The sequence below is a fragment of the Palaemon carinicauda genome, chromosome 15 (assembly GCF_036898095.1).
Source record: "Palaemon carinicauda isolate YSFRI2023 chromosome 15, ASM3689809v2, whole genome shotgun sequence".
Classification (NCBI taxonomy): Eukaryota; Metazoa; Arthropoda; class Malacostraca; order Decapoda; family Palaemonidae; genus Palaemon; species Palaemon carinicauda.
The window spans coordinates 77356577-77371969 of record NC_090739.1 but is presented as its reverse complement, the minus strand read 5'-3'; the positions used below and the strand labels follow the sequence as shown (position 1 = coordinate 77371969).

General features: G+C 39.5%; 1 protein-coding gene across 2 annotated transcripts in view; it reads left to right on the top strand.

Annotated features, from left to right (window-relative positions):
• Positions 1-15393, top strand: part of Ire1 (serine/threonine-protein kinase/endoribonuclease Ire1) — a 388825-nt gene that overhangs the window by 212242 nt on the left and 161190 nt on the right. For both annotated transcript variants that reach the window (XM_068388550.1, XM_068388551.1), the window contains exon 9: positions 13477-13662. In XM_068388550.1, coding sequence (XP_068244651.1) covers positions 13477-13662 — 186 coding nt within the window. The remainder of the gene's footprint in view (positions 1-13476; positions 13663-15393) is intronic.

Genomic DNA, 15393 nt, shown 5'->3' with positions numbered 1-15393 from the left:
CAAGAGCAAGTGATAGGAAGCCCAGTTTTCCGCATTTGTGTGTATAATTTCTAGTTTACTCTGTCGATCATCGATGATCGTCACTCTCTCAGATTGTTTATATACTATGTTTTGAGATATCTTCCCCGGTTTAGTTTACAAATATTGCCTGAAATGTGCACAGGAATTATGGTCTGTCTTAACCTGTTGTCAAATATAACTCAACCTACCATACTCACTGTAATTAATAGCATTTCATGCAGTGAGGGTTCTGAGCATGCACTGTGCTCCACAGATACATAAGCCTTACACAAAGCTTCAAATTCTTGACATACTTTAGGTCCTTCTGATATAAACCCTTGCAATACCACAATTCTAGAAGCTCCATTAAACTATAACCTTCCATTCACTAAAGCAAGTGCTTAATACCAGTCTCATATCAACTTATGTGGATGCCCTGGCATACCGTACTATACAATTCCCTTAAATTCTGAAAGTTTAAAGTAATATGTATAGTTTTCATGATGTTTCAGACAACCATATTTACAATTCACTTACAAGCTTGGCCATTAATTCTTCTTGCAGAGTGTTAACTGGATGCTAGTTTATCTAAATATAGTACAAGTTCACATGCTACTACCTGCTTTTGAAAGGGTAAACAAACTAAGAAATCCTTGTCACACAGAATTAGGGGATTTTTATTCCTCTTTCCAATAGTATCTTTCGTTCTAAAATTGAACAATAAATAACCAAGAAATGGCTACCAACATGCAAATAAGGGATTTTGACGAAGGAAAAATCTATTTCTGGGGAGAGACCTGTGGCGCCGGGTGAAAAGAGTCCTTCTTATATACCTTTTCTGATAAAACCTTCCAATTATACCAGAGAAAGATAAAAGCATGGAATGCTGAGGTTACAACCCTCGCGCGAGCACCTTTAGGGTGTCGTGTATAAAGCAAAGGCGCGTGAAATCCACTATTCACAGGTTGTCTTCCATTTAGTTAATTCCTTCGTCAAAGGGATGGGCCGATACAAAGGCCCTTGCCAACCACCAGCGCCACACCACCCACGCCACGACGCGAGCGCCATCTGAACAACATCCTTCTGTATTGGCCATGATGGCTTGGAAAGGAAAGGGTGGGATTGTGTAAAATAAAGGGGAAGGGTTTCACCGGGCGCCACAGGTCTCTCCCCAGAAATAGATTTTTCCTTCGTCAAAATCCCTTTTCTGGGTCGATCTGTGGCGCCGGGTGAAAATGTACCAGAGAATGCCTTCCAAGCCCAACAATAACTAATTTAAAGAGGGGAGAGAAACAACACCATGTAAAGAAAATCATAAATAATTAAGGTAAACAAACATGATAACAGGGAAGCCTCCGAGTATCAGAGGAAACATGCTACAAAACTGACATGGCTAAGAATATCCCAACCCTGTAACAACGTTAATCAATAATAGTTACAAACATAACCTAATATGTAATAAACTTAGGGCTAACGAACCACCAAGGAAGCGGCGTCGTGGTACGAGTGGCGGGTAGGAGGGAGAAGAAAAGAGATGGATGAAAGGAAGAACAAAAGATCACTGGGGAGAGATACGGCTCCCAGCTGCAACTGTTGGGTATTTAAGAGCCTGTAAGTTCATTAGATAGTGGCGTTTGAAGACCATAGGAGATTCCCAACCCGTGAACTTTATAAGGTCATCAAAGTCCATCTTCTGGGGGAAATGATCCCGGATTGGCTTGTCAAACGAAGTATAGGATCTATAGCCTAATACCACGTATGGGAATGGTACCTCCTTGTTCCCTGATAAACAAGGGGCCAGACGATCGGGTAGCAGTCGTGGCTAAAAAGGCCCTGAGAGTGGTGACCGGACATAGAAAAGTATCTTGGAGAAGAGGAATAACTTTCCAAGGGGACCACCTATTTTGGGGGTTAACGGCCGAATCATATTGGCGAATTGTCAAGTCCCTTTTGACTGATTCGAGTAAGAAATCGTTTTCCGGTTCAATGTTCGAGTCTCTACGAGCTGCCAACTTCCTGTAGTCCACAAAGTTAGGGTTTTGGACATCCTTGAGTAATCTGACACAGTGAGTTTGGAATACTCGGGTCAGTTTGAGGAACGGAATCCGGATGGGACGGAGTTTCCACTCGAGGAGGAGAGGAAACCAACTGTTCTTGGGCAGTGAGGTGGTACTAAAACCACTGCGCCCCGGAAGGAGCGCAGTCGGTGTTAAAGTTTTTAGAAGATTCACTGGGAGAGATAGGGAAATCTTCCTCTAATGATTCCAATCCCGGGGTAATGCGTCCATGGCATGAGCCCGAGGGTCCAGGATTGGGGTCACATAACAAGGAAGTTTGTGATTGATCTGAGATGTGAATAGATCTACCTGGATGCCTGGAACGAACCTGAGTATCCACCGGAGTGAAATTCTGACTCCAGGGAACTCGTCCTGGATAGTGAGCCCGTTCTCACATCCTGGCCTCCCGCTAGGTGAGGTGCTGACAGGAACCAGTTCTTTTCTGTTGCCCAGGCGAAGAAAGTGACCAGGATCTGATTCAGGTTGGGTGACTTGGATCCTCCCCTGTTTCCGTAGTGTACCTCGGCTGTGCTGTCTGACACTACTCTGATGTGGGTCGACCTCGGAGGAGTCTCTCTCTTCAGGGTCAAGAACACTGCCATGGCTTCGAGAACATTGATATGGGACTGTTTCATGGCTAGTGACCAAGAACCTGAAACATCTGATGTTCGGAGAAATCCCCCCACCCACTTAGAGACACGGCTGAATGGAATGTCACTTGTGGAGGTGGGAATTGTAGAGGAACCGCTTTGGAGAGGTTCTTCGGTTCGGACCATGGGCGTAGTCTCATTTTCCCGACAGAGGGGACCTTCGAGACCTTGTCTTCTTATAGGTACTGTAGCTCTCTTTCTCCAAAATCGATTGATGTCTTGAGTTTGGCTTTTATTAGGAGATCTGTTACTAAAGTGAATTGGGAAAGGCCGAGGATACTTTCTAGGCTCTTTGGACACCTGTTTGTGCTTGAGAAATTCTTGATCTTGGAACCTATTCCTCTTACTTTTGGAAGGGAGAGACAACGTGTGCTTCGAAAGGTCCCACTGAATGGCTAACCATTCTAAGTGGCCTGATGGTCGCAGGCGAGACTTATGGAGATTGACCCGAAATCACAGGTTGTCGAGCGATCGAAGAAATTCCTTCGTAGCTCTGTTACCTTCTATGGCCGGCCGGGCCCAAATGAGCCAACCGGCCAGATAAGCAATGATCAGTATCTCTTGGTTCCCGAGTTGTTCTAACACTGCCTCTCCCAGTTTCGTGAATATCCTGGGATCAATGTTGAGGCCGAAGGGTATGTCTTGAACACAAAGGCTTTCCTGCTTAGGTGGAAACCCAGATAAGAAGAGAAGTTTCGAGCTATAGGCGCAAGCTAATAGCGGTCGGTAAGATCGACAGAGGTGGTGACGGTCCCACGGGGAAGTAAGGTCCATACCTAAGAGATAGTCGTTTGATTGCTTTTTCTTGAGTAACCCTGTGGTGTACTCTTTCAGGACGGGAGTGTATTTCTGGGAGAAGGTCACTGGCGGAGGAGGAGGACCTTGAGGCCATTTTCATCTCAAACCGTTAGAGACTATGCTATGATCCCACAGACCGAGTCCAATGGTCACGAAAGTGGTAAAGTCTTCCCTCTACCAGGACCACCGCGTTGTGAGGGAGTGAATCTAGGTCCTTCCCTTCTCCGAGCCCCCTTTTTCCTAGGTCCGCCTTGATGTCGGGACTGTCTTCTACTCCTGTAGCTTCCTCTCTGGTGTCCATGAAAGGAGCCTGAGGGTTCGGATCTAGGGCTGCATGCAGGCAAAACATCCCAACGGAGTTGGACTGTGTACCTGGGGAATCAGTGAGGTAGACCACCTGATGATGGGGGGTCAGATACAAAATCGTCGAACCAGAGGAAGGCTGTGATGACGAGTGGGAAACCGACTATCAATTCCTGTCTGATAGAGGTCTCAGACAGAACGTACTTCCCACAACTGACCCGATCAGACCAACAAACGTGTAGGTCGAACTGGAAGGGCAGAGCCTGGAATTATCGTACCCCCCAGGCTGACAACATCCTGGTCCAGACAGATCGGGCCTGCCCTTTAGGAAATAATACCGTTACCTTCGGTACCTTGTCTAAGCTAACCAAGGCAATCTCTTTCAATCGAACGAATCCGTTGAATGGGAATTCTAGTACCTGGGAGTAAAATCTAGGTCCCCCAGAGGGAGGACGTCTATGCCCTCCAGATTTATGGTACCACCTATATCCGAGTTCCTGAACGGCACTGACTCACCACCCTACCTTAGAGCTCATCATAGCCCCTTGGATTTCCTTAGAATGTGTTGCTTTTAGCCGTCACAGTCTATGCAGGGTAACATGAACATTAGGATCCTTTAATGGTCCTAGGTCGGTGACGTAGGTAATTGCAAAGCTGAAGGCTCAAAACTCATCCCCACATACCTGCCCGTCCATGGGGTCGTTGTCCAACCTTAGAGAGGACACTCCGAGGAGATAGGGACCTCTAGATGGAGCATTCCTTCCCAACTTCGATACCCAAGGGTGGAGAGCCTCTCTTTGCAGGCCAGAGAGAATCATCATCATCCTGATGGGAACCATGCAGGCGAACCTTCTGTAACACAAAGGGGACATGAGTCTGGATGTTCCTTGAACTTTGGTTAGCGATCCTATTCACAGGCTGGGATCAGCTGTATACTCTTAAAAAGCCATTTTAAAGACAAGTTATTTAATGTATTATCTTCTGGGGTATAGTGCGACACTTGTATTCATGAAATGTGACACTGTTGGCGCATTCGCCACTGGGTGGAAATTTATTTCTATATGAACACTATGTTGTATGGATATTTATCCATATCTAGACATAGTTAGAATTGACTATGCATAAATATAGGCATAATTAATGTATTTCTATTTGAACACTATGTTGTATGGATATTTAGCCATATTTAGACAGTTAGGATTGAATATGCATATATATAGGCATAATTAATTTAATTCTATTTGAACACGATGTTGTATGGATATTTATCCATATTTATACATAGTTAGAATTAAATACGTGCATAAATATAGGCATAATTAATTTAATTCTATTTGAACACGATGTTGTATGGATATTTATCCATATTTATACATAGTTAGAATTAAATACATGCATAAATATAGGCATAATTAATTTAATTCTATTTGAACACGATGTTGTATGGATATTTATCCATATTTATACATAGTTAGAATTAAATACATGCATAAATATAGGCATAATTAATTTAATTCTATTTGAACACGATGTTGTATGGATATTTAACCATATTTATACATAGTTAGAATTAAATACATGCATAAATATAGGCATAGTTACGTTCATAAATAATAATAATTATTTTTTTTTTTTTTTTTTTTTTTTTTTTTTTTTTTTTTTTTTTTTTTTTTTTTTTTTTTTTTTTTTTTACAGGTAAAACAAAAGATTGGCCACCCGTGGTCTGAGTGATCTCCGACTGTACCGGATCTCCGGTAACCATCCCCGGTACAAACAAAGGTCCGTCATAGTGACAACGTGAACCAGAGGCAATCTAATATTAACCTCAATGCTGATCGCCTGTACGATATCCGGTTAAGCCGGAGATTCGATGAAAAAGAAACCGTAATAATGAAACTGTGAAATCCTCATCGGTATCACATTGTTAACTCCGGTTCCGGACGTCTGCTTGATCTCTGTTTGTATGGGAGATCCGGTAGCAAAGGCTAGTCCCCGTGAGATCGTGACCGTCACCGGTACGATAACATTAACCTCAATGAATGTTTGAGTTATCTCCAGCGTAGCCGGAGATTCGATGAAAAAAGGGGCCGGAAAGGTGTAATTGAGATCAAACATGACAAAGGTTCGTGTGCAAAAAGGTCTCAGCCGGAGTCTGAGTGCCGGATTTCACCGTTGCACTCCAAATATCTGACTAGTTCTCACCCAATGAGTATCCATTATAGCGGCGTATAACTCAAGGCGGAGCTAAACATAACTCAAGGCGGAGCTAAACATAACTCAAGGCGGAGCTAAGGGTGTCGGTATAAATCGAACCCAATTAATGACTCATACACCAACGTTCCTACTAATAGTGTTAGCTATATTAACAGTAACCACATCAATAAAACGTGTATAACATTAAACGTACTATCATCAACTCTGATAATAAGAGGAGGCCTGAATAACTCGTGAACGTATAAAAACGGAGAACGGGAAAATCACCTCCCTTACTCGAGCTAATAAACGAGCACCCTATGTTCTCACTCTCAAGGTTACATAATAAAAGCTAACATCACACAATAATATAAGGAAAGTAAAATAAAACTGATTGTTTTTATTTTATTTTTATTTTTCCTTTTCCTTTTTAATTTTTAGTCATTGTAATAACCAAAAACGAAGAATAACGACAACTTAACCAATAAATAAGGATATAGTCTAAATCGAGCCTTCCTGGGGCGAGTACAAACTAACAGACTAAATCGCAAACGTTTAAATCGCTATTCGGCCAAAACCATTGTTGGCACTATAATATCCAAATGTTTGTATATTTGTAATTTACCTAATGTCTGATAATGACATAAGGATAAATAACTTAAAGCAATCTGCCGACCTGCGAGGGTCGGGGAAGCAGTGACATGCCCTTAAAATAAATATAAACACCAGCCTTAGCTAAAGGCAAGGCAAATATAAGTGTTAAGTGTATGGGCGACCTCCGGTGAAGCCGGAGCGTAATGAGATGTCCTGAATAATGCCGTCTTAGCCAAAGGCAAGGCAAATATAAGTGTGAAGTGTATGGGCGACCTCCGGTGACGCCGGAGGATAATGAGATACTCTGAATAATTCAATTGTGGCTAATAATTCAATTGTGAAGATATAAAAGCCAAGCCGCAGCTAAGGGCTAAGGCTTAGATCATAGCAAAGCGTATTTACAAACTCCGGTGAGGCCGGAGGGAGAAGAAAGGTCCTGAATAATTATTGTGAATAAAAACACAATTGTAATAACAATGGCTATTGTGGATATGGCCGTGGCCTGAGACCGCAGTAAGGGCCACCGGAGGGTCGTATCTAAACAATATGAAGCCCGTCCCATGTAGTAAACAATATATAAATATAACAATAGAACGAAAGTCATTGAGAATCCCTCAAGCCGGAGTAGAACTCAAGGCGGAGTGGAAAACGTTCATAAACTACTCCCGAGCCGTAACGGGGAGAGGACGAACACGGACCAAAATAACGCTAACAATTGAAAAGTCACGAAAAAATAAATAACTCGTAAGTTATCATCCACCCCGAGGGGGAGAGGTGAGGGAGGGAGAACCCGTTGAACGCACAAAACGGAAAACGGGAAATCCGCTCAACCACCAGAGCAAAGAAAGAAAACGAGATAAAGGGGAAACTCGTGACTGCGAACAGAAAACGGGGACCCCAATCTCTCGCTCTCTTGGACACAAAAACAGGACTAAAAATCACAAAACACTATTATAAACGTATAAAATAAAAATGTACATCCATATAATACTACGATCGAAGAATAGCATCCGTTAAAACTTAAAATAAATAGCACTGTTCCTTTAACCGAGTCGAGTGACGAACGCCTCGGGCGGTTACTAAACAAAAACAAAGCTAAATCGCTATCTCGATCGTAGGCTGGACTTACTTGCAAAAAGTACCATGAGCATAAAATAAAAATAAAAATAATAACGGTTCTAAAGGCATAAGGCCAGGGACTTAACCAAGAACCTAAGTGACAGAGTACTAAACGGGCAGATAAAGATGAATTCCCAAACAAGTGAACAAACAATGGCCGCCATGAACGGCCAGACGGGAATAATAAAACAGACTATACTGGATATAAAACACAAGCCCGGTACAATAAAATACTGTCAAAACAAACTATGGTACTTAACATTGGAATGTGTGAAGATGGAGCTTCGGACATGACAAAATAAATCCACGATAGATAAAAAAGACCGAGAGCACAACGAAAACATTCAACACTTTGAATTCCAAAAAGAAGGATGTAGTTCAGATGGCGCTCGCGTCGTGGCGTGGGTGGTGTGGCGCTGGTGGTTGGCAAGGGCCTTTGTATCGGCCCATCCCTTTGACGAAGGAATTAACTAAATGGAAGACAACCTGTGAATAGTGGATTTCACGCGCCTTTGCTTTATACACGACACCCTAAAGGTGCTCGCGCGAGGGTTGTAACCTCAGCATTCCATGCTTTTATCTTTCTCTGGTATAATTGGAAGGTTTTATCAGAAAAGGTATATAAGAAGGACTCTTTTCACCCGGCGCCACAGATCGACCCAGAAAAGTGTTTTTGATTTATGAGCTCCCAAAGATTTTCTATAAATTTTTGCTTTTTTAATAGAAAAATCAAAATAACATTATTATGAAAACATTACTTTGTACTTTTATTATTTATTCTTACACGAAGGCTCCATAGACGAGGTATTTAAACCTTAAATGTACTAATACACTTAGTGTAAGGGTGTCATGAGTTGCCAAACTTGCCAACTCCCTCTTATTGCCAGAGTTTTAGTTTTAGTATTTTGTACTTTTCTCCATGTTTCCCTCTCTTTTTGTTTCTTTTTTGTTGCTCTCTGTGTACTTCTTGTTTTTTCTGTGAACTTAGTTAACTTTGGAATTGCCATAAAGTTCCTGAGGACGTTGTACAAGCACCGTATTCACGAACAACAAGTAAACAAATGCGCATGACTCATAACTCTCAGACATCTTTGGAGTCACCGGCTCCAGTGTTAGTTTCTCGTGGTTCCTATCGTCTTCCAATACCTTCCATCTTTGCCAGACGTATGAGATTTCAAAACATAATTAAAAAAAATTGTATATGCAAAAATGAACGTGCAAAGATGATTCTGCCAAACACAGTCGTGCAGACGGCGTATATAGGATGACATCATCATTTAAAGACTGCTTTATCTTCATTATTTGTGGAAATAATTGGCAGAAACTTTTGGAGAGCATGTTTTTGTGTAAAATGTATGCAGAAAAAAATTACTTATTTTTTATTTTTTCAAGTTTTATTATCCACCATAGCAGATGATCTCCTAAACTCTCAATGTTCTTCTGAGAGCTTTGTTCTCAAATTTACTACATATGTTGGAAATTGTTTTGTTGTCATACCATGACTCATGTCCATAATTGTAATTTCACTAAACATATATAGCCTGATTTTTATATGTAATTTCAGGTGATTTGATTTCTAAATATTCCTTAACCTAGCCATTGTCTGATTTGCACTTTTCAATCTTTCATTAAACTCCAATTCTAAAGAACCTGTAATAGAAACCATAGTTCCTAAATACTTAAAGGATTGCGTCTCATTAATCATTTCTTCAATGGTATTTCATCTTCCATTGCATATTCCGTTTTCCTCATTTTTGTCTTTCTTCTTATCTTGAGCACAACCTCATGCAATATTTCATGCATTCTGGTAAGCAATCATTGCAAATCCTGTGGTGTTCTGCTAATGGCAGTGTTATTAGCATATTCCAGGTCAGATAATTTCCTATTACCAATCCACTCCAATCCTCCTCCAACATCTTCAACTGTTCTCATCATCATCTCCTACTCCTATTGACGTAAGGCATCATTTAGATTTGACTAGTTGTCTCTATCTTGAGCTTTTAAATCAATACTTTTTCATTCATCATCTACTTCATGTTTCATAGTCCTCAGCCATGTAGGCCTGGATCTTCCAACTCTTCTAGTGCCTTGTGGAGCCCAGCTGAAAGTTTGGTGAGGTAATCTCTCTTGAGGAGTGCGAAGAGCATGTCCAAATCATCTCCATCTACCCTTCACCATGATCTCATCTACTTATGGCACTTGAGTAATCTTTCTTAAAGTTTAATATCTAATCCTGTCTTGCCATTCTTAAATCTACAAAATCTGTTGTATATTGTTTCATTGTCATCATGTCCATATAGTAACACTGATCTCACTAAACTGATATATAGCCTGATTTTTAAATGTAATATCAGGCGATTTGATTTCCAAATTTTACTCATTTGCTTTTTTCAATCTTTCATTAAACTCAAATTCTAAAGATCCTGTATTATAGATCATAGCCCCTAAATATTTAAATGATTCCACCTCATTAATCCTTTCTTCTTCCAAGGATATTTCATCTTCCATTGCATATTTCGCTCTCATTATCTTTCTTTTATTTTTCTTAAGCTCAACCTTATGTGATATTTCATGCACTCTGGTAAGGAGACTTTGCAATTCCTGTGGTGTTTTGCTGATAAGGGCAGCTAATTTCTTGTTATCAATCCAGTCCAATTCTTTTCCACCATCCCCAACTGTTCTATGCATTACAAAATCCATGAGGAGGGTGAACAACATAGGTGACAACACATTCCCTTGGAGTACTCCACTATTCACTGGAAATTCATAGGATAGGACTCCACTAACATTAACTTTGCACTTGCTCTGTTCATGACCAGACTTAATCAAATTTATATATTTAAGAGGAACTCCATAATAACATAGGACTCTCCACAAAATTGTCCGGTGCACACTATTAAAGGCTTTCTCATAGTCCACAAATGCTGTCAAAAGTGGATTTTTATATTCTACATATTGCTGTACCACATGCGTTGAAATGAAAATTTGGTCAGCACAACTACTTTTTCTAAAGCCTGCTTGTTCATCTCTCAGATTTTCATCAATCTTTCTCTCTAGTCTCTTTAGAATGAGCATACTTTATATTTACATGTCAACTGACGTGAGTGTGATGCTTCTGTAATCATTGCAATCGGTCAGGTCTTCTTTTTTTCCATCTTCACCACCACTCTTAGCTTCCATTCATCAAGTTTTGCCTTTTCTTGCCACATTCTACAAAATAATCTTGTAAGTATACTGGGTGTCACTTCATTTTCTGCCAATATCATCTCAGCAGTAATTCCATTGTATCCATGGGCTTTCCATCTCTCTAGTTTCTTAAGTATAGCTTCGACTTCAAACACTGAATTCATTCATGGGCACATCAACGTATTCCTCAGCTTCAGGTATATCAATCAAATTACTCCATTCATAGCTCCTGTTCATGACTGTTCTATGCTTTACAAACTCCATGAGGAGGATAAACAACATTAGTGACAACACATTCCCTTCGAGTACTCCGACGTTCACTGGAAATTCATATGATAGGGGTCGATTAACAGCAACTCTGCACTTGCTATGCTCATGAACAGACTTAATCAAATTTACATATTTGAGAGGAATTACATAATAACGCAGGACTCTCCATAAAATTGGCCGGTCCACACTATCAAAGACATTTCCATAATCTACAAATACCATCAAAGTGGATTTCTATATTCGATTCATTGATGTACACCGTGTCTTAAAATGAAAATTTGGTCAGCACATCTACCTTTTCTAAATTCTACTTGTTCATCTCTCAGCTTTTCATTAACCTTTCTCTTTAGTATCATTAGAATAAGCATACCATATATTTTCATGACAACTGACGTGAGTGTGATGCCTCCGTAATTATTGCAATCATTAGGTCTCCCTTTATTGGCATTTTTACCAACACTCCTAATGCCCACTCAGCAGGTTTTGCCTCTTCATGCCATATACTACAAAATATTCTTGTAAGTATGGACACTTCATTTTCAGCTGGTATCATCTCTGCAATTATTCCATCATAACCTGGGGCTTTCCATCTCCTGAATTTTTTATTGATAGCTTTGACTTTAAACACACTGAATTCCTTGAGGGGCACATCAAGGTCTTCAACAGCTTTAGGTATATCGATCAAATTATTCCTTTCATGTCTCCTGTTGATGACCTCACTAAAGTGTTCCATCCAACATTGCCTTTCTTCCTCTTCTGCTGTTACAACAGATCCATCTCTCTTTTTGATGGGTATGTACTTCTTTTTTGTCCCCATAGAGATTTCATTAATGATTCTATGAGCTATTCTTACACCATAGCCACTCCCTGAATTCATAACTTTGTCAGCTTCATCTGCTTTACTGTCAATACTCTCTCCGATCATTCTTGGCTTTTCTTTTGACCTCTATCAATACTGGAATATTTAGCATGCTCTATCTTGTAATTTTCATTACTTCTTGGAAAACTTTCAACAATCAACTTTTGTCTTTGTCTCCTTTTTATCGTGTCCTTTGTATCATTTGATATCCATGGCTTTCTCTTTGTAACTGCATGTCTCAAAACTTCACTACCAACTTCATCAAGACCCTTACTACCCATCACATTCTCTATACCTTGATTATTCCTTCCAACTTTAACACTGAAGTCACCAATCCCAATTTTTATATCTCTCTCTGGGATCGCATCCATTACACTCTGCAGTTCTTCATAGTATTCATCTTTCTTTTTTTCAGTTGGTGCATAGCAAACTATAACACTCATATTGCACTGCTTGTATTTAAACTTCGCAAGAAAAAATGTGCTATTTACAGCTCTCCACTCAGTTAATGCCATTTCTGCTCTTGGTGTCATCATCATTCCTACCCTTTCTCTTCCAACTCCTTATGTTCCTCCTGAATAGATATATATATTTCTTTGGTCTAAGGTTTCTTTATCAATCCCTTACATGTTTCACATAGGGCCAAAATATCCAAAGTGTATTTTATAAATTCATTCTTCACTTGCTGTAACTTCTTAATCTGATTCATGGTTCTAACATTGCAATTACCAATGTTCAATTTTTCTTTATTATTTATAAACCAGGAGATTCTTAGCACCCCGCTATGCCCAGGACTAGGGGCCATTCTGTCATTTTTGCTTTCCATAGACTGACTAAATCCACAGAGGATTCGTTAGCTAGATTCATCAAAGGATAGCCAGTTCATTGTGATGTACAGTACCTATATAACTAAGATAAGTAACCTCTGCCGGTACATACTAATTTGAGTAAGATCATCTGCCGGGCATCAGGAGTAGGAGCTTGTCTATTGTATTAAACCCAATCTGTCACCATGTTGCCAGTGACTGCATTGAGATTTAGGGGTCATTTTCTCCACACCCAAAGTTTTTGTTACTCCACCTGGTTGCTCATCCACTTATATAACCGTTGGGAAACATGGATTGCTAAGATGTACTGCCTAACACTTCAAATAATTGTGAAAAAAGTACAGGTTTAGTGAAGAAGAAAGGAGATTATTTTATACACATTTGCTTGATATAAGATGAGAGCAGTTGCAGCCATACTAATAGAGGAGAAAAATGAATAGGATCTCCTGGGAAGATAAAGATAGCTAGTATCAAAAGGAGAGATTAGTGTGCTTCAGCACAGATGAATTTTGAAATTCCCCTTGAATGTAAAATAGTTAGGTCTATTTAAAAAATAGTTTACTAAATTTTTGAGTTGAAATATATATATATGGTATGCAATTATGGAGCCTTTCTTTCAGGATATTATGAGATCCCAGAGAATGGAAAGGTAGATTTGACTAAAGCAACTCCAGAAGAATTATTAGGCCTTGGTGATCGGATCCTTCCCCTTGGCATTACTCATGAAAAAAATGACACAAGGTCATCAAAGCATAACAGACGAGGAATTCCCGTTGTGGAAGAAGAGACAATTACTGTAATATGGGGTAAGTAAAGACAACCAGGATTTATGCTCAGCTCCATAATTTCTCAAATTTTTGTATAGACTTTTGCATGCAATATGAATATTATACTCTTGCCTGTTGGTACTATACTTTAGAAGTTGTTGGGTTCTAAAGAAGCCCTTCCCTGTCTAAGCATATATTTTCATAATTACAGTATTTCATACATTCCTTGCTAAAATAAGATAAGGTTTGTGGAGTTCATATTACTTTTAAAACTTTTATCATGTTTTAGAAAGGTTTTTCTTCAGTCAACAGATAATTTAGTAGCTATGGATTCTGGTCCAATTAGGTGTTATGAAATTTATATTTACTGAAAATTTATGTGGTACTTAGCAAAGAGTATGCAATAAATATTTTGCATCTAAATGTAAGGATATATATTTAAAGTTTGGAAGCTTTATTACCCCTTTTGTTTATACAGGTGTATGTGTTTTTATTTTTGTTGTTTAACTCTAGAAACTATTGTCTTAAAAGTGTCTACTTGACTTGCATGGAATTATTATGGGCTACTTATATCACATTATGTATAACAATTAGATGGGAGTTTCATAGTGTAGTTATCAATTGTTATTTATAAGTTTTCTATTACACTACTGTATACGAGATTAAAGAAAAATGTGTGCTGTATTATATGTTTGTTCCTATGTGGATTAAAACCCTCATCATTTGTGTTACCTCTGGTGCAGCTTTTGTTGAGATCAGTTTGAAGAATTTATAATGTCATCTGGTAACATTGTATGTTTGCGTCATGCACCCAGCACTGCTTAGGTGAGTTGATGGTAGCGTTTGTGTTCTCGCTCTGCTCTTGGTCACGACAACGTGCTGTTGTCCATCACTAACCTTCCTCGAGTGCTTTGTGTGTTACTTTTCCTTACTCCCAGAATGAGTGTTCAACCCCAAGTGTCTTTGCAAACTTGCAATGGTCTTCAAGGTCACTCTTCTTGAGCCAAATGGAAATTGATCCCCCATCCCTTGTATGCTACGTGTAGGAGAAGGAGATGTGAAATGAACTCCCCATGGGATATTCACTGGAAGGGGTTATCCTCACAATGGGAGAAGTATAACAGCCACAGAAAAAAGAAGGCTAAACAGGATTGTTCCTCCAACAGCTAAAGCATTCTTTTTCCAGTTCTCAACTTTCCTTGGCTAATCCTTTATTATTAGAGTTTTCCGAGATGCCGAAAGCTAATGAGGGCAACCAACCTTTTGTCATCATCATCATCTCCTATGCCTATTGGCGCAAAGGGCCTCGGTCAGATTTCGCCAATTGTTTCTATCCTGAGCTTTTAAATCAATACTTCTCCATTCATCATCGCCTACTTCACACTTCATAGTCCTATTTTCCACACTTAATTACACTATGCATTTTCTTCTACACTACTACCACTTTTCTTTGTTTTTTTAGCTGGCGCTTGGTCTGCTTCTACCAAAGGCCTCTTACTAAAATAATTGTCCAAAGAAGCTTGTTTCTGCCTGCTTCTTTAAATGTGAGGAAAGAAAACAAAAAATTTAAAAATTCTATGAATCGCAACATCATCAAAATAAACATTTCCTATATAAGCTATAAAAACTTTTATCAAAACAAGAAGAGAAATAAGAAAATACTGCACCTGAGTGTACAAGAGAAGTCCAACCCAAAACAGTGGAAGGCCATGGTACAGAGGCTATTGCAGTACCCAAGATTAGAGATTAATGGTTTGATTTTTGAGTGTC